The sequence below is a fragment of the Aulostomus chinensis genome, chromosome 1 (assembly GCF_037954235.1).
Source record: "Aulostomus chinensis isolate RoL2024-O1b breed Wild chromosome 1, RoL_Achi_v1.0, whole genome shotgun sequence".
NCBI lineage: Eukaryota > Metazoa > Chordata > Actinopteri > Syngnathiformes > Aulostomidae > Aulostomus > Aulostomus chinensis.
In genome coordinates this window covers 21,089,433-21,111,702 of record NC_141320.1, presented here as the reverse complement: position 1 = coordinate 21,111,702, position 22,270 = coordinate 21,089,433, and the positions used below count along the sequence as shown (strand labels likewise).

Sequence of the window (22,270 nt, the reverse complement as noted above, 5' to 3'; positions counted from 1 at the left end):
ACAAGGGTCTTCTCCCTGTTCCTGCGTGGGTTCTCTGTGGGACTCCAGCTTCTTCCCACAGTCCAACGACATGCAATTGGGGACTAGGCTAAATTAATACTCTAAATTGACTGTAGGTGTGAATGGTTGTCTGTCTCTATGTGTTGGCCCTGCTATGGACTGGCAACCTGTCCAGGGTGAACCCCCCCTCTCGCCTGTAGACGCTGGGATAGGCTCCACCTCCCCACGACCCTTAACAGGAATAAGCGGAAGACAATGGCTGGATGGATGGATGGGCCTTCAACCTGTGTCTCGCTCTTTTGTTTTACTTCAAAGCCATGGCATGGCAAGGTGGTTTCTCCCCAGGAGGGGTTCTCAGGTGTCTTTTAAGACTTGCCTGAACTGAGAATTTTTTGCCACAAACTGAGCAGGAGAATTGTTTCTCCCCGGTGTGTGTTCTCATGTGTGTATTCAGATGTCCCTTAAGTGAGAATCTTTTGCCACACACTGAGCAGGGAAATGGTTTCTCCCCAGTGTGTGTTCTCATGTGTTTTTTCAGCTGTCCCTTTTCTGAAAACCTTTTTCCACAAACTGCGCAGGGAAACGGTTTGTCCCCTGTGTGTGTTCTCATGTGTGTATTCAGATGTCCCTTAAGTGAGAATCTTTTTCCACACACTGAGCAGGGAAATGGTTTCTCTCCAGTGTGTGTTCTCATGTGTGTTTTCAGATATCCCTTTTCTGCAAACCTTTTGCCACAAACTGAACAGGAGAATGGTTTCTCCCCAGTGTGTGTTCTCATGTGTTTATCCAAACTCCTTCTGTAACTAAAACCTTTACTGCATGTTGAGCACCTAAAGGGACGCTCATCCTCACTGACTTCTGTCTGAGGTTCAGAAGGACCAAAAGTCACATTCCTGATTATTTCTGATTCTCTTCCAGTTTTTACTTTTTCATCTTTTGAACTGCAATGAGTCACTTCCTGTCCTGGGCTCAGTTTCTGAAGCAAATTCCTCCTTGAGCCAAAGGGTTCCTTGTGCTCAGAGGTGGCCATGTTATCAGGTCTGACCCAATCATCCTCACTGACTTCAGTCTCAGCTTCAGAAGAGTCTGACATCTGGTCTTCAGTCTGGGGTTGTACAAGTGGATCTGGATCTATGTTATTGGCTGGTTCTGGTTCTGGTCCTCCACACTCTTCTCCATCAGCTTCTGTTTTCAGAGGATGAACTGGGCTGCTGCTCAGAGACTCTTCTTGCATGTTCTCCTCAGTTAGACTCTGATGAAGCTGTGGGAACTGAGGTTTCTCTTCGTCCCCTTCACTCTTCACAGGGACCAGAGTGAAGGGGAACGTGGTGATATCAGCCTCCTGCTGCCCTTGAAGCTGCCCTCCCTCCTCACTGGTCCAGAGCTCCTCCCACTCCTCTTTAATGTGGGGGGGCTCTGGGTCCTGCAGCTCAGGGGGAACCTCTTCTTTAATCACCAGCAGCTGCTCCACATCTGCAGGACACAAACAGCAACATCAGAAATCTCTTCATTTGACTCTGAAACAGTGGAGCAACAGACAGAAACAGAAATCAACTCAATGAAAAGAGACGTCCTGCTACTGACGACCAGTCAGCAAACTGGGAACAGAAACGCTGGCTTCAGATGCTTGGATCAACGTTGTGTCACCAAGGTCAAAGGTCATAGGTTCCCTCTGCTGGATGGTTTTGTCCATTCATGATCACATCTGCTAGTCAGAATGTTCATTTCTAGAATGAGACCCTGTAGGAGAATGAGAGTTCAGTCCCTAGAACCAGAGGGAACCTGTACCGATGCTAAACATGTCAGCCCACCTGCACTCACAGCCAGGGAGGTGCTGGCCACTGGGAGAAGTGGAATGATTCCCTAATGGCCGGTCCAGCCCAGGCCAGCCGGTGGGCCTGGGGTCCTCTGTCTGCCCTGTCTTTATGTCTCTCTGTGGGCTGCCTCAGGGGTTGCTGCTCCTCTACTTTCCTGTGGGTCCTGGCATGGGTTTGGCCTGTGGTTGTTTCCTGGGGGGGTTCCTGGGGCTCCCTGTGTCCTGGGGGTTTGGTCCTGACCTGCCTGCTATCCTGGGCTGGGGCGTGTTGTTCTGGTCCCCCACATCAGCTACAGCCAGCTACCCACAGCATTCAAGACAAACCGTGTCCACACACACACACACACACACACACACACACACACACACACACACACACACACACACACACACACACAGTGCACAACTGATCCCTAATCACACACTCAGGCATTTATTTTTAAATTATATTAAAATAAATGGTAAACCTGCAGTGGAAATTCTGCAACCAAAGTTTCTTTTTTTTCTGTTGTTACTGTTTGTTTGTTTTTCTCCTATTGTTGTCCCCCCCTTGTCCTCCCTGTCCTGTCCCTGCTCTCTCTTCCTGTCCTCTCCTGAGCCTCAGTCCGGTAGCTTCATCAATGAACCAACACCATTCCTAATAAAGTTCAACACAGAAGGTGATAGGAGGAGTTTATCAGGTTCCTCCTTAGCAGAGTAGAACTGCTTCAGTCCAACATGGCACCAGGAACATGGATGCTGCTGCTGAACAGGACAGGGTAAAAACTACAAAAGAAGGCTGGACAACGATCCACAGAAAAACTAGTTTACCCTTTGATTTTGACCTTTGAATTTTTACATTTTACCTTTCAGACGTTCACACACAACCCGGAAATGGCTTTTTACACCTAAAATCCCCTAAAATGCTCTCTGAGGGCGTCTGCAGCTCCACTTTCTGGACTGAATGAGGGGCCCAGCAGGTCCCTGGGGGGACTCACCTGCTCTGTCCAGCCTGACTCGGGGCTTCAGCACGGCATCGAGCAGCAACCTCTGCCGGCGGTTCTCCCGCTCGTACTCCGCCACGGTTTCCTCCAGCAGAGCCCCGATCTGCTCCGCGGCCGCCGCCAGCCGCTCGGTGAGCAGCGCTCTCAGCACCGGGACTCCAGCCGCTGAGTCTCCTTCTCCCAGCTGCAGCAGGAAGTCTTCAGCGGCGGCGAGGATCCGCTCCTGGACCGACACCCGCAGCAGCTGCGCGGCGCACATGTTGAGGTTCGACCGGCGCCACTCAGCCTTCAGGAGACAAAGACCGAGGCCGGGGGTTCACGGACTTCTCCTTCTTTCCTCGTTGTGTTCAAAGCTTCCCGCGTCTTCTTCTCGTTTTGTGAAGTGCGTATTGATGACGTATGTGGTGACGTCCGAAGCCTCGCCAGCCGGCAGTGACCACGTGACTGATTCAGGACCTGCTTCTCCGGCTTGGCGTGAGATTCTAAATGTAAAGCAGTGAAACGCCGTGGTTTCCTCCCTCCTCGTCCAAAAGCGTTCGCTATTTGATCAAAGGAAGGAGAAACAAGTGACTCCATGTTGTGGAGGCTGAACTCAGAGTTGAGAGAACTTTCATTCTGATGTGAGAGCAGCAACAAAGCCACTGAGAAAAACTGAACCACTGTCAGAGTCGGCACAGCATCAGCAGTCAGGCTGTGTTCACACTGGGAGAAACCATCGGACAGAAACCTTCCTCAGTCACACTGAAGGAACCTGAACTGACTGCTGCAGCTGGGACACACACACACACACACACACACACACACACACACACACACACACACACACTCACACACACTCACACTCACACACACTCACACACACACACACACACTCACACACACACACTCACACTCACACACACTCACACACACACACACACACACACACACACACAGCAGGAAACATGAACAGACAGATAAAAGCACAGCACTTCCTCTTATTCCTGTTAAGGGTCATGGGGGGTGGAGCCTATCCCAGCATCTACAGGTGAGAGGCGGGGTTCATCCTGGACAGGTCACCAGTCCATCACAGGACCAACACATAGAGACAGACAACCATTCACTCTCACAGTCACACCTACAGTCAATTTAGAGTATCAATCAGCCTCGTCCTCTCTTGATGTCTTTGGACTGTGGGAGGAAGCTGGAGTACCAGAGAGAACCCACACAGGAACAGGGAGAACATGGAGACTCCACACAGAAAGATCCTGTGCTCCAGCTGGGACTCGAACCCTGAACCTTCTTGCTGTGAGGTATTTTTATCTCACAAGTGGAAAAATGTAGACTCTTCATGTCATTACATGTCGTTCTCCATTGGGTCACTAGGGGGCAGCACCTACCTGCATCACCAATATGAGCCTTCAGTCTGTCAGGGGGTAGAATTCAGTCACCACCAATGACATCAGAGTCAGAGTTTAGACATCAAAGACAGACATTAAAGCCTCTCTGATAAAACAAAAATATCCTGCAATATTTGTTTCCAAAGTGAGACCCTCTTTATTCTCTAGTTTAATCTGCTGCAATAATAATGAGCATCTTTGTCAGTCTACTGATGAATGTCAGATATCTTTGATGACCAAACCTGGACGTTTGTCTCAGTTTGACTGGAAGTCTCATTCATTCATTTCTCCTCCATGATTTCCTGCAATGATTTCCTGGTTCTGCTCCATTCAGGTTCAGAGAGCTGAGATTAAAATCTCTCAGGAATAAAAGAGGAGACACCAACAAGTCAGCATGGAAGAGGAGCAGCTTTTCAAACTGGTCACCCTGGCTGCTGGTCTGGGCCTCCCTTTGCCTCGGTGCTCCTTGAACCAGTGAAGGTCCTGGTCCAGTCTTCTCCACTGAGTCCTTGTCAACAGGGAGCACCTCCCCACCAGAGAGGTGCAGGGCAAAGGAAAGGAAAACTCCAACCAGAATGAACGCTGCACTAAAAACTGCCCTCCATTTCTTGAGGGGAACGTTGGGTCTTCCTCAGGCAAACGGCAGTCAGCAGTGGCTCAACATCTGAACTGAGCCCAGACCAGGTCAGCTGATCATTCACCAGCTCAGCCCCTCCCACTCATGACGAAGACCTTGAAAACCCCAACATCACCTCCTCCACCTCAGTCTGGCGTGTGTGGATGGAGGGCTGTGATGTCAGCAGCGATGACATCACTGACACAAACACACTGATCTCTGACTGGTTTGGTCTGAGTGGGATTCAGTGACATCACACGACCTGCACCAGATGAAGGGGCGGGGCATCCAGGAGCTGTGACATCACTGGTGACTCTTGTTGGGCCGCCTTCTTGGCCAAAGTGGAGGAGAACAGGACCCAAATACAGACGGGGGAGAGGAGCGTTCAACAAAAGGAGGCTTGAATGATGAAAAGACAAAGAACAACAAAGGAACTCAAAGCACCAACAGAGGAGAAAAGACAAAGTAGCAAACAAAAGCCAAACTTCCACTGGAAACTTGGAGGAGCTGGAACAGGAGGGAGAGAACATGAGGCTGAGAACCCTGGAGAATGAGAGGTGGACAAATCCACCAGCGCAGCATCAGGAGAGCAAAGAAACCAGAAGGAGCTTTGAGGAGCTGCTGACATGCAGCCAGGGAGCGTCTGCCTGAGATGGGAGGAGCTGCTCATCCACCCAGATGGAGAAGCAGCCATCTTGCTCTTCTGACGCCGACCGGCAGAAGGAACAGAGGAGGTGAGGGGCCTCACGTTGTCATGGCAACATGGAAACATTCCACTCTATCAGTGGTGCCTCCATCAGGCGCACTTTGTCTTTGTGAAGATCAAAGTGAAAGGAAATAATAAAATAAAACAATGAAGGCTGCATGAACTGAGTGACACACTTGAGGATGACATCAGTGAAATGTGTGATGTCACACTGCAGAGTCGTGAGGTCACCACCAGAGAACAAATGAGTGATGAGATGCTGATTATTTACTCTCTACTTTAAATGATCTCACTCTCTTCCAGCTTGAAGAAGTTTGAGGATGAATGAAGTCAAGAACTGGAAAAATGTAGAACGTTCATGTCATTACATGTTGTTCTCCACTGGGTCACTAGGGGGCAGCACCTACCTGCAACTCCTGTGAGCCCTCAGTCTCACCTCATTTTCAGGCTCCAACTAAAATGAAGCTTCAACTCTTCTGAATCCTCTCCACCTGTCAGATCTGTTTGAAACTTCCAGGTTTGATCAACATCCCAGTCTGAACACATCTACAGGTCAGTAGTGACCACAGCGCCACCTACTGGCAACAGGAAATGACAGATTTGACACTGAGATGTCCTCATGTAGCCTGTTCATGGTGTCCTGCTCAGATGTGGTCAGACCCACCCTGAGAGTTTGGGGAGAACCCTTGAAGCCTGGGACTTCAGGTCCAACGCTGAGACCACGGTGTGATGGAGAGTTCTGATGATTCATCAGCACAATCAGACTCTGAGAACTCCTCCCTCCCTGGTTGATCTGAGTCAAAGTTCCCATGTCTGATCAACTTCCTGTCCTGATGACATCACTACTGCAGGTGACCAGTTAGCATTGCTCTGTTTGATGGAGCTGCGTTCAGGGAATGAGGAAGTTTCCCTTTGTGTCACTGCTTCTCTACTAATCTGATCTCTGATCAGTTCACCAAGAAGAGTCTGGGGTCAGGGGCTTGATGAGTAGAGCTGTTTAGTCAGGAGGAGGCTGCTCTGCTTGGTTCCTGACACTGAAACAAGACCTTCATATATTTATGATGACATCACCAATAGGAGCCTTCAGTCTGTCAGGGGGTAGAATTCAGTCACCACCAATGACATCAGAGTCAGAGTTCAGACATCAAAGTATATTGGAAAATATACTGCAGTATAATAAATATTAGATTTCCATGTATGGGAACCTCACTCTCAAAAGTAAAAAGTATTCTTTGTGCCGGTCCAGGCCAAGATGGTGGTGTATGTGAGCTGCAGGAGGAGGGTGGGTTCTGTTCCTGTGTGTGGAACTCATCAGATCCAGGATCCAGGATCCAGCTGGACTTCAGCTTTCATCAAATATCAGGAGATTTGGACTCATTTAGAAATGTGTGGTGCCACCAGAGAGTCCTGAGTCCTATGGAAGACGACAAGCTGTTGTTGGTGAACCTGCTGAAGATAAAATGTGTGTGTGTGTGTGTGTGTGTGTGTGTACATATGTTCATGTCTGTGTAGGTCCATGTGTGTATCGTTCAGCATGAGTGTCTATAAACTGATCTTTTGATTGAAAGGAAGGGTGATTTTGTTGAGAATGTGATCATTCAAAGTACACAGTGAAATGCTTTAATATATAAGAGCAGCAAATAAAACTGATTTTAAAAAATTAAAAATCTCTCTCTCTCTCACACCATTGGTCAAGGCAGACACAAAGATCATGAGAATCTGGATCTTGTGTTTGGCTTCAGTGAAACCAAACCAGATGAACCAACAAGTGTTCATTCTGGTGGTTTTTCAAACTTTCCAAAGCTGCTTTTATTTTGGCTGTTGAAACTTAGGAACGGTGAGTTCTCTCTTCTTTTTATCTTTAGTTCTGAAACCGTCTGTTGTCACGGTCCAGCAGCGATGCCTCTCGGTTGCTGTGGTTACTGAGCTCAGAGAGAAATGAGCGACCGAAGACGAGTTTCCTCCAAGTCTCCTCAGCAGAGTCGTGTGAGGACGAGCAGCAGAAGTCTCAGCCTCCTGTCCCCTTTTAGAGCTGATCAGTCTCTCTCTGCAGGGTCCAGTCGTCCCTCCCTGCTGCTGCTGCTGGTTTTTCTTGAAGTTCATTGAAAATCCAAGCAGAAGCAAAGTTGATGTGAGTGACATCATCAGAGAGAAGCTGCTAATCTGATGAAGGACCACAATCAGGATGAAGAATTGGGGATGAAGATCACAACGTCATCAGCAGAAAATCTGAATCCTAGTTCTTCTAGTTCTAGTTCTTCTCATCAAGCCTGTGTGTGTGTGTGTGTGTGTGTGTGTGTGTGTGTGTGTGTGTGTGTGTGAGTGTGTGTGTGTGTGAGTGTGTGTGTGTGTGTGTGTGTGTGTGTGTGTGTGTGTGTGTGTGTGTGTGTGTGTGTGTCAGCAGCTCCCAGCTGCAGCAGTCAGTTCAGTTTCACTTCAGTGTGACTGAGGGAGGTTTTTGTACGATGGTTTTTCACAGTGTGAACACCCACTGACTGTTGATGTAGTGATAACTCTGACAGTGATAAACGGCTGCATCTTCAGCCTGAACTCCACTGATGGTCAGAGTGAAGCCAGAGTTTGATCCACTGCCTGAAAAACGAGCTGGAATCCCTGATGCTCTCGAGGTGGCCCAGTAAATGAGAAGTTTAGGAGGTTCTCCTTCTCTCTGCTGGTACCAGGATAAACGGTTCCCACTATAAACATCCTGACTGGTTGAATATGGGAGGGAGACGGAGGCTCCTGGAGCAGATCTCACTGCTGCAGGCTGAGTCACGGTGACCTGACCTCTGGACTCTGAGGAGACACACACACAACCATCAAGCAGCTTCATCTCAGAGGACCCATGTTGTCTATCTGTTCAAGGACTCAATCTGCTACAAGTCCATTCTACCAGCAGCTGAATCAGGGAGATTGGAATGTGTGGGGTTTCTTTGTTCTTCATCTTCATGACTGAACAGAGAAGCTTTAGTTGATGGCAGTTGATGTGACGTTTTCCTCTGTAAACGTTGCCATCAGAATGTTTGCTGCTCCATTTTGATTGTTGCTCTCCAGCTTCAGCTCAATAAAAACCTCTTCATCACATCAGTCCCATGTGGAGCTGCGTTGTTCCAACAACACTGAGCTCTCAGCTCATAGCAGTTCTACAATAAAGGTTCCAACACAATGTTCCATTGATCCATGAACAAAGCAGGCAGTGAGACCATGATGATGTCACATCTGTCCACTGTCCAGATGTCAGAGCTGAAAATGATACGATGCCATGTTCCCTTCAACAACAGTCCAGCAGAAAGCCACCATGAAGACCTGAGGAGAAGCAAAGCAGCTCACCACAGTCAGGAAATCCCAGTCACCTCAACAAGGTTTCTGTCCACTCACGTTCAACCAGACCAGCAGATCACCTGCATCCCCACTGCCTCACCAACAGAGGGCAGTAGAATATCAAATCTAGAGGTTTGGTCCATTGTGTCACGATGACATCAGAGACAAAATTCTGGGTTCAAAGAATTCTGAAGTCAAGTTTTGGAAGTCGATCATGAACATGAACCTCCAAGTCTGAAGTTTAAACTGGTAACTGTGGTTTGACTGGTTTGTTGTTTAAGTTACCAGGTTTGTAACAACTTTCCCATTCAAGGCCTTGAATTTCAGGGGAATCCTTGAACCAAGTCATGTCCAAATAAGGGCATTTCTGGTTCCTTGAAGCTGCCTTCGATGCTCAGCCACAGGTAAATCCCTCCTCCTAGTAACAGGACAAAGTAAACATTGTCCCCATGGTAACAGCCTCTCCTCACTGGTCACTACACAGTAGGAACATTCCTAAAACATGGCTGCCGCTGATTTATGCTCATTGTTCACGGGGAAAGGAAAGTTTGTTTGAAGGTGAAAAGAACATTTAGATTATTTTTGATGGTAAAACCAGATTTTACCAGGAGTTTCTCCATTAAAACAGAAATGTTTGAGTTTCAGCTGATTTGACTTCCTCAACAACATTGGATTCCATTCTTCTTTCACTCACAAACCAAAAGCTTGAGACCAAATGAGGGCTGGACTGTAAACTGACTGGTCTCTGGCTCGCGCTAAGGAAGTTAGCATGTTTGTGTTCACCACCCCTTCCTAATAAGATGTTTGGAGTGTGCAGTCAACGCTGGTCTGATCTGTTCAGATTAGCCACACCCTCATTGGGACTCAGTAAAGTGAGACAGGAAGGTTCCACTTCTAATGGAACATTTGAACGTTTGGAAGGAAGCAAGAGAGCAAACTGGCTTGCAGTGTGGTTCTGGTTCCAGTGACGTGTTCCTGGTCCTCCACCATCAATCCTCTCTAGTTCAGCTCCAACCCACCACAGAGCTCCAGGCTCCTGGAAGACTTCTCTACTTTCCTCTGAACCTCCAGCTGAAACCCAGTTTGCAGTGCTGTTTGTTCCATGCAACTTACTTGACACAAACATCAGCAACACTGCACTGTCATGTCAAAGGTTGGTTTCTATTTAATCACTGAGCAAACGGAGAGCAAACCAAACCCTCCAGGACGCTGCCTCCCAAAAACAATTCCCTGTGAATCATTCCATGACCTGGAAAACCACATCTGTCATGAACAGACTGGAATGTCCTGTGAGCAAAGAGTTCTGTGGAGGAAGAACCAGACGAGGCTTCCAAGACAGACGACGGAACACAAACATGCAGTCCACCCAGGCAACATGGACTCTGAGCAGTTGGTGCAGGGCTGCCACGTTTCATTCACTAGCAAACATTCTATGATACCCAGCAGACTACAAACTACTGGGGTGTCACCATTGACTCTACTTGAAACAACTGGACTCACATCCAGTTTGAAGGTTTCTGACTTGGATCAACTTCATATTTTTATGTAGCGGCCTCAAGAAATGGAAAAATGTAGAACGTTCATGTCATTACATGTTGTTCTCCATTGGGTCACTAGGGGGCAGCACCTACCTGCAACTCCTGGGAGCCCTCAGTCTCACCTCATTTTCAGGCTCCAACTAAAATGAAGCTTCAACTCTTCTGAATCCTCTCCACCTGTCAGATCTGTTTGAAACTTCCAGGTTTGATCAACATCCCAGTCTGAACACATCTACAGGTCAGTAGTGACCACAGCGCCACCTACTGGCAACAGGAAATGACAGATTTGACACTGAGATGTCCTCATGTAGCCTGTTCATGGTGTCCTGCTCAGATGTGGTCAGACCCACCCTGAGAGTTTGGGGAGAACCCTTGAAGCCTGGGACTTCAGGTCAAACGCTGAGACCACGGCGTGATGGAGAGTTCTGATGATTCATCAGCACAATCAAACTCTGAGAACTCCTCCCTCCCTAGTTGATCTGAGTCAAAGTTCCCATGTCTGATCAACTTCCTGTCCTGATGACATCACTACTGCAGGTGACCAGTTAGCATTGCTCTGTTTGATGAAGCTGCGTTCAGGGAATGAGGAAGTTTCCCTTTGTGTCACTGCTTCTCTACTAATCTGATCTCTGATCAGTTCACAAAGAAGAGTCTGGGGTCAGGGGGTTGATGAGTAGAGCTGTTTAGTCAGGAGGAGGCTGCTCTGATTGGTTCCTGACACTGAAACAAGACCTTCATATATTTATGATGACATCACCAATAGGAGCCTTCAGTCTGTCAGGGGGTAGAATTCAGTCAGCACCAATGACATCAGAGTCAGAGTTCAGACATCAAAGACAGACATTAAAGCATCTCCTATAAAACAAGTAAATAGTGGAATATTTTGGAAATGACTGCAATACAGTATATAAATATTCTAGTTCCATACATGGGAACCTGGTTCTTCTGCTCTTTAACATCCTTCAATAGGAATGGACCGTCTATGACAAAGTATCAATAAATCTATCAAGGAGGAAGAAGAATTCTGATCAAAGAACTGAAGTCAATCTGGAGATCAGTTGATCTCTGGAAGGAGGAGGAGGAGGCATCCTGTGCTTTTATCTCTCTGTTCATGTTTCCTCCTGTGTGTATGAGTGTGTGTGTGTGTGTGTGTGTGTGTGTGTGTGTGTGTGTGTGTGTGTGTGTGTGTGTGTGTGTGTGTGTGTGTGTCCCAGCTGCAGCAGTCAGTTCAGGTTCCTTCAGTGTGACTGAGGGAGGTTTCTGTCCGATGGTTTCTCCCAGTGTGAACACAGCCTGACTGCTGATGCTGTGCCGACTCTGACAGTGGTTCAGTTTTTCTCAGTGGCTTTGTTGCTGCTCTCAGATCAGAATGAAAGTTCTCTCAACTCTGAGTTCAGTCTCCACAACATCGAGTCACTTGTTTCTCCTTCCTTTGATCAAATAGCGAACGCTTTTGGACGAGGAGGGAGGAAACCACGGCGTTTCACTGCTTTACATTTAGAATCTCACGCCAAGCCGGAGAAGCAGGTCCTGAATCAGTCACGTGGTCACTGCCGGCTGGCGAGGCTTCGGACGTCACCACATACGTCGTCAATACGCGCTTCACAGAACGAGACGAAGACGCGGGACGTTTCAAACAACAAGGAAAGAAGGAGAAGTCCGTGAACCCCCGGCCTTGGTCTTTGTCTCCTGAAGGCTGAGTGGCGCCGGTAGAACCTCAACATGTGCGCCGCGCAGCTGCTGCGGGTGTCGGTCCAGGAGCGGATCCTCGCCGCCGCTGAAGACTTCCTGCTGCAGCTGGGAGAAGGAGACTCAGCGGCTGGAGTACCGGTGCTGAGAGCGCTGCTCACCGAGCGGCTGGCGGCGGCCGCGGAGCAGATCGTGGCTCTGCTGGAGGAAACCGTGGCGGAGTACGAGCGGGAGAACCGCCGGCAGAGGTTGCTGCTCGATGCCGTGCTGAAGCTCCGAGTCAGGCTGGACAGAGCAGGTGAGTCCCCGCAGGGACCTGCTGGGCCCCGAATTCAGCCAGGAAGTGGAGCTGCAGAGTCCCTCAGAGAGCATTTTAGGGGATTTTAGGTGTAAAAAGCCATTTCCGGGTTGTGTGTGAACGTCTGAAAGGTAAAATGTAAAAATTCAAAGGTCAAAATCAAAGGGTAAACTAGTTTTTCTGTGGATTGTTGTCCAGCCTTCTTTTGTAGTTTTTACCCTGTCCTGTTCAGCAGCAGCATCCATGTTCCTGGTGCCTTGTTGGACTGAAGCAGTTCTACTCTGCTAAGGAGGAACCTGATAAACTCCTCCTATCACCATCTGTGTTGAACTTTATTAGGAATGGTGTTGGTTCATTGATGAAGCTACCAGACTGAGGCTCAGGAGAGGACAGGAAGAGAGAGCAGGGACAGGACAGGGAGGACAAGGGGGGGGCAACAATTGGAGAAAAACAAACAAACAAAAACAGTAGCAACAATAACAACAGAGATTTATCGAGAGTTCGATCTGAAATTCTACTGGTCACCAAGTGACGAAATATAAAAATAGACCAGAGAGAGAGAGAGAGAGTAGAGCCAGCAGGTATTTATTCTCAGAGTATTACAGTTCTACAACACAGAACAACAGAAGTTAGCGATGTAGAGAAAAAGCCCCCCCTCACATCTTACCAACCTGTCTTTGTAGCCAGAGAGGTATGTATTTTGAGACCAGGTGTGTGTGTGCGCGTGTGTGTGTGTGCGCGTGCTACGGTTTGTCTTGGATGAGGTGGGTAGCTGACTGTAGCTGATGTGGGGGACCAGAACAACACACCCCCAGTCCAGGACAGCAGGCAGGTCAGGACCAAGCCACCAGGGCACCCAGAAACCCCCTGAACACAGGGAGCCCCAGGAAGCCCACCCCCCAGGCCACAGGCCCAACCCATGCCAGGACCCGCAGGAAAGCATAGGAGCAGCAACCCCCACCCTGAGGCAGCCCACACAGAGATGGGGCAGAGAGATGACCCTGGGCCCACCAGGCACACCCCCACAGCAGGAGCTGAGCCCAGGGGGATGGAGCCCCGCCAGCATCGAGGCCCACCCACACCCCACGCCAAGACGGGGCAAACCACAGCCCACTACAACGACCAGGCCCACCGCCCCCAGACAGAGCTACCCCCAACCTTCTGACCCCAATACCCTCCACCCGTCCCCTGTTCTCCCCTTTCCCCTGGAGCAGGTCAAGCTTCAGGCTATAAGGCAACACCAGCCAGCAACCCCCCCCCCAAAAAAAAAGGAAAAAAGGACCCCCCACTCACCCAAGAGGCCTATGGCCACCTTCCAGGGTGAGCCGAAGGCACCCACATCCGGGACCGCCACCCCCAGCCAAAAAACAATCCTATCCTCATCTTCCTCCTACAGGGGCTGAGCACTCCATCGATGCAGACGCAGTCCAGGGCACCTCAGACCCTGTAAAACCGCCAGCAAGGGATCCACCACACAACAGCAAGGCCTGCGACCAACCCCAGCCCAACCACCATACTGGGAGGCACCCATCCCAAGAACACCAGTCAGGCCCCCAGGCCCGCACTGGTGCAGTTAGCAAAAGGGGCAGCAATGGACTCACTCCCCGCCCCAGCTGCCCCCCCATCCCAACATGGGCGCAGGGTGTGTGTTGTGCGTGGGAGTGTAGATGTGATGGTGTGGATGACTAGAATGTAGTTAAAATTCAGGGAGGCACCCGGGGCATGGGAGCGCCGCCGGTTGCTTGTTTGTGTGCCATTTATTCTTTTTTATATATAAATATTAATATTAATATTGGTCCAGACGTTATGTGTGCCAGAGAGCTAAGTATTTCCTGTGTTGGTGTTTTTTTGTTGTTATTTTTTGATGGCGCCATGAGGATCATGAAGTGAAAGAAACAAAGACCTGACGCATAAGTGGATCTCAGGAATCATCACTCCAGGGCTGGAACCTGAGGTGTGAGTCACTGTCAATGGTCAATGTTAAGAACACTCCCATTAACAGGCATCAGAAGCATGTTACCATTGTACTGAACCAAGACAAGACCAAGCTGAGGGGACATTCACACTGTGTTGCTAACTCCTGCTAACTGAGTCGTGTGTGACAGGCTGGCCCAGCATGCTGTGCATGTTGGTGTCCTTGTGTTGTTCTTCTGTAGGCTGCTACGGTGCTACCTTGTTAAAAGATGATCCTGTAGACTGGAAATTATATCAGCCCATTAAAAACAACCTTTTTTTCTCCACTGCCCGGTTGGCCTGGGCTGGACCGGCCATTAGGGAATCATTCCACTTCTCCCAGTGGCCAGCACCTCCCTGGCTGTGAGTGTAGGTGGGCTGACATGTTTAGCATCGGTACAGGTTCCCTCTGGTTCTAGGGACTGAACTCTCATTCTCCTACAGGGTCTCATTCTAGAAATGAACATTCTGACTAGCAGATGTGATCATGAATGGACAAAACCATTCAGCAGAGGGGACCTATGACCTTTGACCTGGGTGACACAACGTTGATCCAAGCATCTGAAGCCAGCGTTTCTATTCCCAGTTTGCTGACTGGTCCTCAGTAGCAGGACGTCTCTTTTCATTGAGTTGATTTCTGTTTCTGTCTGTTGCTCCGCTGTTTCAGAGTCAAATGAAGAGATTTCTGATGTTGCTGTTTGTGTCCTGCAGATGTGGAGCAGCTGCTGGTGATTAAAGAAGAGGTTCCCCCTGAGCTGCAGGACCCAGAGCCCCCCCACATTAAAGAGGAGAGGGAGGAGCTCTGGACCAGTGAGGAGGGAGGGCAGCTTCAAGGACAGGAGGAGGCTGATATCACCACGTTCCCCTTCACTCTGTTCCCTGTGAAGAGTGAAGGGGACGAAGAGAAACCTCAGTTCCCACAGCTTTATCAGAGTCTAACTGAGGAGAACTTGAAAGAAGAGTCTCTGAGCAGCAGCCCAATTCATCCTCTGAAAACAGAAGCTGATGGAGAAGAGTGTGGAGGACCAGAACCAGAACCAGCCAGCAAGGTAGATCCAGATCCACTTGTACAACCCCAGACTGAAGACCAGATGTCAGACTCTTCTGAAGCTGAGACTGAAGTGAGTAAGGATGATTGGGTCAGACCTGATAACACGGCCACCTCTAAGCACAAGGAACCCTTTGGCACAAGGAGGAATTTGCTTCAGAATTTGAGCCCAGGACAGGAAGTGACTCATTGCAGTTCAAAAGAACAAAAACTAAAGACTGAAAGAGAATCAGAGATCATCAGGAACGTGACCTTTGGTCCTTCTGAATCTCAGACAGAATTCAGTGAGGATGAGCGTCCCTTTAGGTGCTCAACATGCAGTAAAGGTTTTAGATGCAGGAGTGGTTTGGATACACACATGAGAACACACACTGGGGAGAAACCATTCCCCTGCTCAGTTTGTGGCAAAAAATTCTCAGCGAAGGTTTGTCTGAACACACACATGAGAACACACACTGGGGAGAAACCGTTTCCCTGCTCCGTTTGTGGCAAAAGGTTTTCAGAAAAGGGATGTCTGAAGAAACACATGAGAACACACACTGGGGAGAAACCATTCCCCTGCTTTGTTTGTGGCACAAGATTCTCACATAAGGCAAATCTAGAATCACACATGAGAAGACACACTGGGGAGAAACCATTCCCCTGCTCAGTTTGTGGCAAAAAATTCTCAGTTAAGGTTTGTCTGGACAGACACATGAGAACTCACACTGGGGAGAAACCGTTTCCCTGCTCAGTTTGTGGCAGAAGGTTTTCAGAAAAGGGAAGTCTGAAAAGACACATGAGAACACACACTGGGGACAAACCATTCCCCTGCTCAGTTTGTGACACAAGATTGTCAAATAAGGCAAATCTAGAATCACACATGAGAAGACACACTGGGGAGAAACCATTCCCCTGCTCAGTTTGTGGCAAAAAATTCTCAGTTAAGGTTTGTCTGGACAGACACATGAGAACGCACACTGGGGAGAAACCATTTCCTTGCTCAGTTTGCGGCAGAAGGTTTTCAGAAAAGGGAAGTCTGAAAAGACACATGAGAACACACACTGGGGAGAATCCATTCTCCTGCTCAGTTTGTGGCAAACAATTCTCAGTTAAGGGAAGTCTTGAAAGACACATGAGAACCCATACTGGGGAGAAAACACTTTGCCATGCTGTGGCTGTGAAGCATGACAAAAGAGCGAGGTGCAGGTAGGGCTGAATGAACAGCCCCCCACCCTCCAGATACCTGCTGCAACACAACTGCTTTCTCCAGGATTTTAGAGAGGAGGGGAGGTTAGCTATCAGTCCATAGTTGGCTAGAACCTCAGGGTCTAGAGGAGGCCTCTGAAGCAGTGGTTTAATGACAGCTACCTTCAAGGACTGTGGTTCATGTCCTGTTACTACAGACAGAGGAATCAGATTGAATAAAGAGGTGCTCACTGAGGGAAGACTTCCTTAGGCAGCCTAGTAGGAAACAATCTAAGAGACAGGATGAAGGTTTTGATGAGGCCATCATTGAATGAAGTTCTGGACTGTTAATTTGATAAAAGTGGTCTAAAGAAACATCTGGTTCAACAGCAGTTTCTGTGTTGACTGAGTTTACAGGTAAATTAGAATCTCTTGAGGACAGGAGCTGATTAATTTGATCCTAATAGTTCCTATGTTGTCATCAAAGAAGCTCCTAAAGTCGTCTCTGCTGAGAGCTGAAGGAGTCCAGGGTCTACAGAGTCAGGACTCTGTCAGTTTAGCTCAGGTGCTGGAAAGAAACCTGGACTGTTTTCTGTTCCTCTGTTAGTGATGAATAATAGGAGGCTCTTTCTGCCAGGCTAAATGTGATCCATCCTGCTGAGAGGAGCACCACATTCTTTCTGGTTGTTGTTCCTCTGGCTTTAGTTGCCAAGTGTTGAATTCTACCACAGAGCTGTTCTCTGTTGTTAATGTTCTTCTTTTTGAAGGACCGATGGAGCCGTTAGTGTGGTGGTGTTTATAGTACTGCTGTGTTGTGATGTCGAAGTCTACGTCAAGCATTGTGACAGCCGCCAGTCACGAGCTCCAAGTCTCCAGTCTCCAGTATCTCCAATATCTTCAGTCTCAAGTCTCAAGCCTCCAGTTTCTGATCTCAAGTCTCCAGTCTCCAGTCTCTCCAGTCTCTCATCTTAAGCCAAGTCTCCAGTCTCCAGTCTCCAGTCTCTTTAACAAACCTCTTTTGTGCACCCTCCTTACCCTCCTCTTCATTTGGGTCTACTTCCCTTCACCCTGCCTCCTGCCAAACAAAGGAAATGCGTCACCAAACAAAAGAAAAAGCAAGCTTCTGCAGCAGTGAGCCTGCAGTTTTATCTACCATGAGATCAACCTCCAAATGACTCAACTCAGAAACAGGCATCTCTGTTGTTGTCATCCATCCAGTTACTGAACAGTGAACTTAAAGTTAACAGAAGAATAGAAAGTTTATTAAAAGACAAGTTTATGAGGACAGTTAATAAAAAGGTTTAAAGAGAGTATTTTTATAGGGAAAATGCTGGAGTTCCTTGTCCTTTGCTTGGATTTGTTTGCTTTTTTATTGAGTTTGACTCGCTGGAAGAAGACTTGTTGATCCAGGAATGAAGCTGGATTCTTCTGTGCAGAGCATTCATTGAGTTGAAGTGTGGCTGTACATTCAATGATCAGTGTTAGGGTTTCCTCTCCTGCGTTCAGCTGTTGCTCATACACACACACACACACACACACACACACACACACACACACACACACACACACACACACACACACTGCTGTGTCTGAACACTGAAGCTGAGGAGAGAGACTAATTTGCACCATCTTTTGGGGTTTCTATCTCTTTCCACACACAAATGCAGGCTGGCTCCTGAGTGGTTCATAGCTTTTATGAAGGCGTGTGCTTTGTTGCCATGGAGACCAGAGCTTCAACAGGTTGATGAGTTCTTGAAAGCAGAGTTGGAGTTTGTTTGTGGACTGAACAGTAAACTCCTTTCTTTTGTGGGACGTTTGAATAAAACATTGAAATGAAAATCACTCTCCTTATCGTTTTTGATGCTGCAGTTTTTATGTTTCTGTAGACGTTTGGATTCAAGGATTCAAGGATCTTGATTGTCAAACCACTCACATTTCCATGTTGGTGGTACGAAAATTGAACTCTGGTCCTGGGGTAGCAAGAGATAGCATAATAAAGAGTGGAGGACAGAAATAAGGATTTACAGACAGAAAAGATATTTAAAGAAGGATTTATACTATATCTATCTATCTATCTATCTATCTATCTATATATATATATACATATATCTATATATATATATATATATATACACATATATACATATATATATATATACACATATATACATATATATATATACACATATATACACACACATATATATATATATATATGAAGAATGTATATGTACAAGGCAAGAGAAGGCAAGAGAGTCTATGTCCAAGTATCAAGTTGAGGGACACTGCACTTAGAGGATGAGGGACCAGTTGTTGCTCTGTGGATGGGAGAGGGTGGAGACTACAGAGCAGGGCTCCAGTTCAGCAGTCTGACAGCTGCAGGGAAGAAACTGTTCCTGAGCCTGGTGGTCCGGCTCCGGATGCTCCTCAACCACCTTCCAGAGGGGAGAGGACGCAGCAGACTGTGGGCGGGATGGGTGGAGTCCTCCATGATGCGGAGGGCCCTCACTTTGCATCGTGAGGTGTAGAGGTCCCAGATGGAGGGAGGACTGCTCCCCAGAGTTCTCTGTGCAGCCTTGACCCCCCTCTGCAGAGCCTATCTTTCAGCAGCCGTGTGGCTCCGTGCCACACGGTGATGCAGGTGCACAGGACGCTCTCCACCACACAGCGGTAGAAGTTCCTCAGGACGGAGCTCTCCAGTCCAGCTCTCCACAGCTCCCTGAGGAAGTAGAGACGCTGCTGGGCCTTCCAGACCAGATGGGAAGTGTTGGCACTCCAGGTGAGGTCACTGGATATGTGCACACCCAGGTACCTGGAGCTGGAGACCACTTCCACAGCTGTGCCACTGATGTGCAGGGGGGGAGGGTGCCTGACCCTCTGAAAGTCCACCTCCATCTCCTTGGTCTTCTGGACGCTGATGCAGAGGTTGTCTGCTCTGCTCCACTGCACCAGGTGTTCCACCTCCTCTCTGGATTCAGACTCATCCTTGTTGGTGATGCGTCCTACTAGAGGAGGACTCCAGTGGACTAAAGTGGACTAGAGTTGTTCTACATGTCGGACTTCATCATTGGATGGTTTCAGAGTCTGAAAAAGCACTGAAAAAAACTACAGCAATGTACTGACATCGGTACTTTGTACTTTTGAATACTGAAGTATTTTTGAAAAAAAAGTTCCTGGTTACTTTAACTTGAGTAAAATTTTGGCCGAGCAACTTTTTGTTGTCGTTGAGTAAGATTTGACTCTGAGTATCAATACTTTGACTCAAGTACTGGAGTTGAGTACTTTTACCACCACTGTTTAAGGAGGACATCATGGCAACAAATATTCACCCTGATCCTTGTCTGAAAGGAGAACCCAGTTCATGGTCGACTTCCAAAACTTGACTTCAAAATACTTTGAATTCAGATGATTTTTTTTAACTTTTTGATCTCAGAATTTGGTCTTTGATGTTGCAGTGACAGAATGGACCAAACCTGCTTATCGCCTACAGGAAGACCAAGCAGTCAAGAACTAGTTAAAATATGAAGCTCTGATAACTCAGAAATGTAAAAACCTCATAGCACCACAATGTTTTGAGTCATTAGAGCACTTTTGAATTTTAAGTGAGCAGCACTGAAGAACTTTAACTGAGGTTTATCAGTGTACTTCAATCTTTGAACTTGTCCCAATGCTAAAAGGACTGGAGAGTCAACAGGTTCAACTGTGAGCAGAGCTTTAAACAGACAGAAACAACAGTCATCAGGACAGAATGTGGTAGCACCAGCAGCAGTGGTGAGAGAGTCACATCAATCAAACACAACTGCTAAGTGTCAGCATGAACAAATCCATTCCCACAGGCAGTGGTGACAGCTGCACAGGATCAGTTTGATGGAAGGACCCACCTTGATTTCTGCTGCTGCTCAGCTCTGGTTTCTCTTTCTTAAACTCTCCACCACCTGTGGTCTCAGTGCTACTTGTGCTTCAATCCCTCTGTGCTGTGCTACACTGAGGGGTGGTTCTCACTTCTTCTTCTCCCTCCCATCTTTAGCCTGTGGAGTCTCCACAACTGGAGGTTGATGACAGGCCACTTGGCAGCGTCTTGACGGCGAACTCCACTGATGCACAACGCCTCATCCTGATAGGTGACCCATCATCACGGAGGGCAGTGGCTGGTCAGCGGGCCCATGCCGTCTGAGGGAGACACTCAGGCTCGGAGTGGCCATCTGGAGGACCGGGAGTTTTCTTGAACGGCCGGTGCCCCCGGCGGCCGGATGGGCCGGTGTGAGCAGGCATTTAAAAATATATATTTCTGGTAAAAACGCAGAAACAGCGGTTAGTTTGTTTTTGTGTTAAAATGAGAAACAGACCCATCTAGTTGTAGTGCCACCACTCAGCGGCCGCCTTGCAGTCAGAAGCCATGAAGAATGTTGCCCAGTAAGAGGAAGGAGAAAGGAGGAGCCGAAAAAGAGAGACTCCGCAAAAGAAAAGCAGCTGAGGCAACTGCAGCCAAATTTCCAAAACTCGACACGTTCTTCCCCAAGCATGTCCAACAAGAGGGGACAGGTAAATAGTAAACTTATCCTGTGTTAACTTAGCTAAGCTAACGTTAATGTTAGCTCAGGCTGTACTAGCAGCTATAACCGTGCAGCCTGACAAACTTTGGCTATCTGTGACTGTGTTTGGCTACTGGCTAGTCTAGCCAGTAGCTGTTAAGTGCTAACGCTAATGTTACGCCGCACTGTTATTGTATCGTTTTTGGGCTAACGTTAGCCACTCACTGACAGTCAAAAGTTGTCTCTTCTTAAAAGTTTGGCACTCATGTGAGAAACTTCTGTCTTAGCTTCACAGCAGATGGCTGCAGCCTCTCAGCAGACCAGCAGTGCCAGTGAAGATTACGAAGACCCAGTTCCACATCATCGTTGTCCAGTTCCACACATGTCCCTGGAAAACGATGATGTTATTAACACAGTTGCAGAGACCAGTGCACTGCTCAGGCTCATGTTAATGGTTTGATGAAGGAAAAAAAAAAAAAGTACCAGTGTTGTAAAATGCTATTAGATAGCAAGTTCTGGTGAGTTTAGAGAGACCAGACCACTGCACTGCTCAGGTGTTTGTTTTTTTTTGTTCAATGTTTATTTATGTTGGTCCTCCCAACAGCAGAGAAATATATCAGTGTGATTACTGTTTGCACTAAATGTGGTTAACTGTTAGAACTGTTATTGAGAGAAACATAACATGTTGGCTCTCGTGGTCATTCTGTATGTCCATGTTGTACACCATCGTGTACCACAGTGTTGGAATGGATACAGTATGTGAGTTTGAAGTTGCTGCTTTATAAATCTACATTGTGAAACAATGTATTTGCACTGCATTGCATGTTAATATGAACCATATGTTGTGCGCTGAAGAGCGAATTGGTCAAAAACAATGATAATCGATAATTATGAATATAATTATCGATTATTAAATAAATTACTAATTAATATTAAATATTAATTATTCGGGGCACCACCCTGATGAGTTCAGGGAAACTAAAATACGACCAAACTTGTAACAGTTACCAGTCTCTAACAGAGTTTATCTACTAACAGTCAATATTCTGTAACATTAACTACCAAGGGACAGCTCTGATGTTGGAGGAGGAGGTCCGAGCACTGCTGTTGCTGAGACACGTGACCACAAGTTGGTACACAAAAGACACTACGACTTCTCTCTTATCATAAAAATATATTTATTAACACAGTGCATCAATCAATCAGCAACACGTTGGTATAACG

The 22,270-nt window shown here is 47.6% G+C and overlaps 1 protein-coding gene across 1 annotated transcript; it reads right to left on the bottom strand.

Annotated features, from left to right (window-relative positions):
• Window positions 1-264: 264 nt before the first annotated feature.
• On the bottom strand, window positions 265-19,877 carry LOC147270738 (uncharacterized). Its single transcript, XM_086205396.1, has 4 exons — window positions 19,844-19,877; window positions 19,269-19,516; window positions 1,289-1,423; window positions 265-841 (listed from the first exon to the last, which is right to left on the bottom strand). Exons 1-4 carry the CDS (start codon window positions 19,875-19,877, stop codon window positions 305-307), a joined length of 954 nt encoding a protein of 317 aa, XP_086061522.1. The 3' UTR covers window positions 265-304.
• Window positions 19,878-22,270: the final 2,393 nt, after the last annotated feature.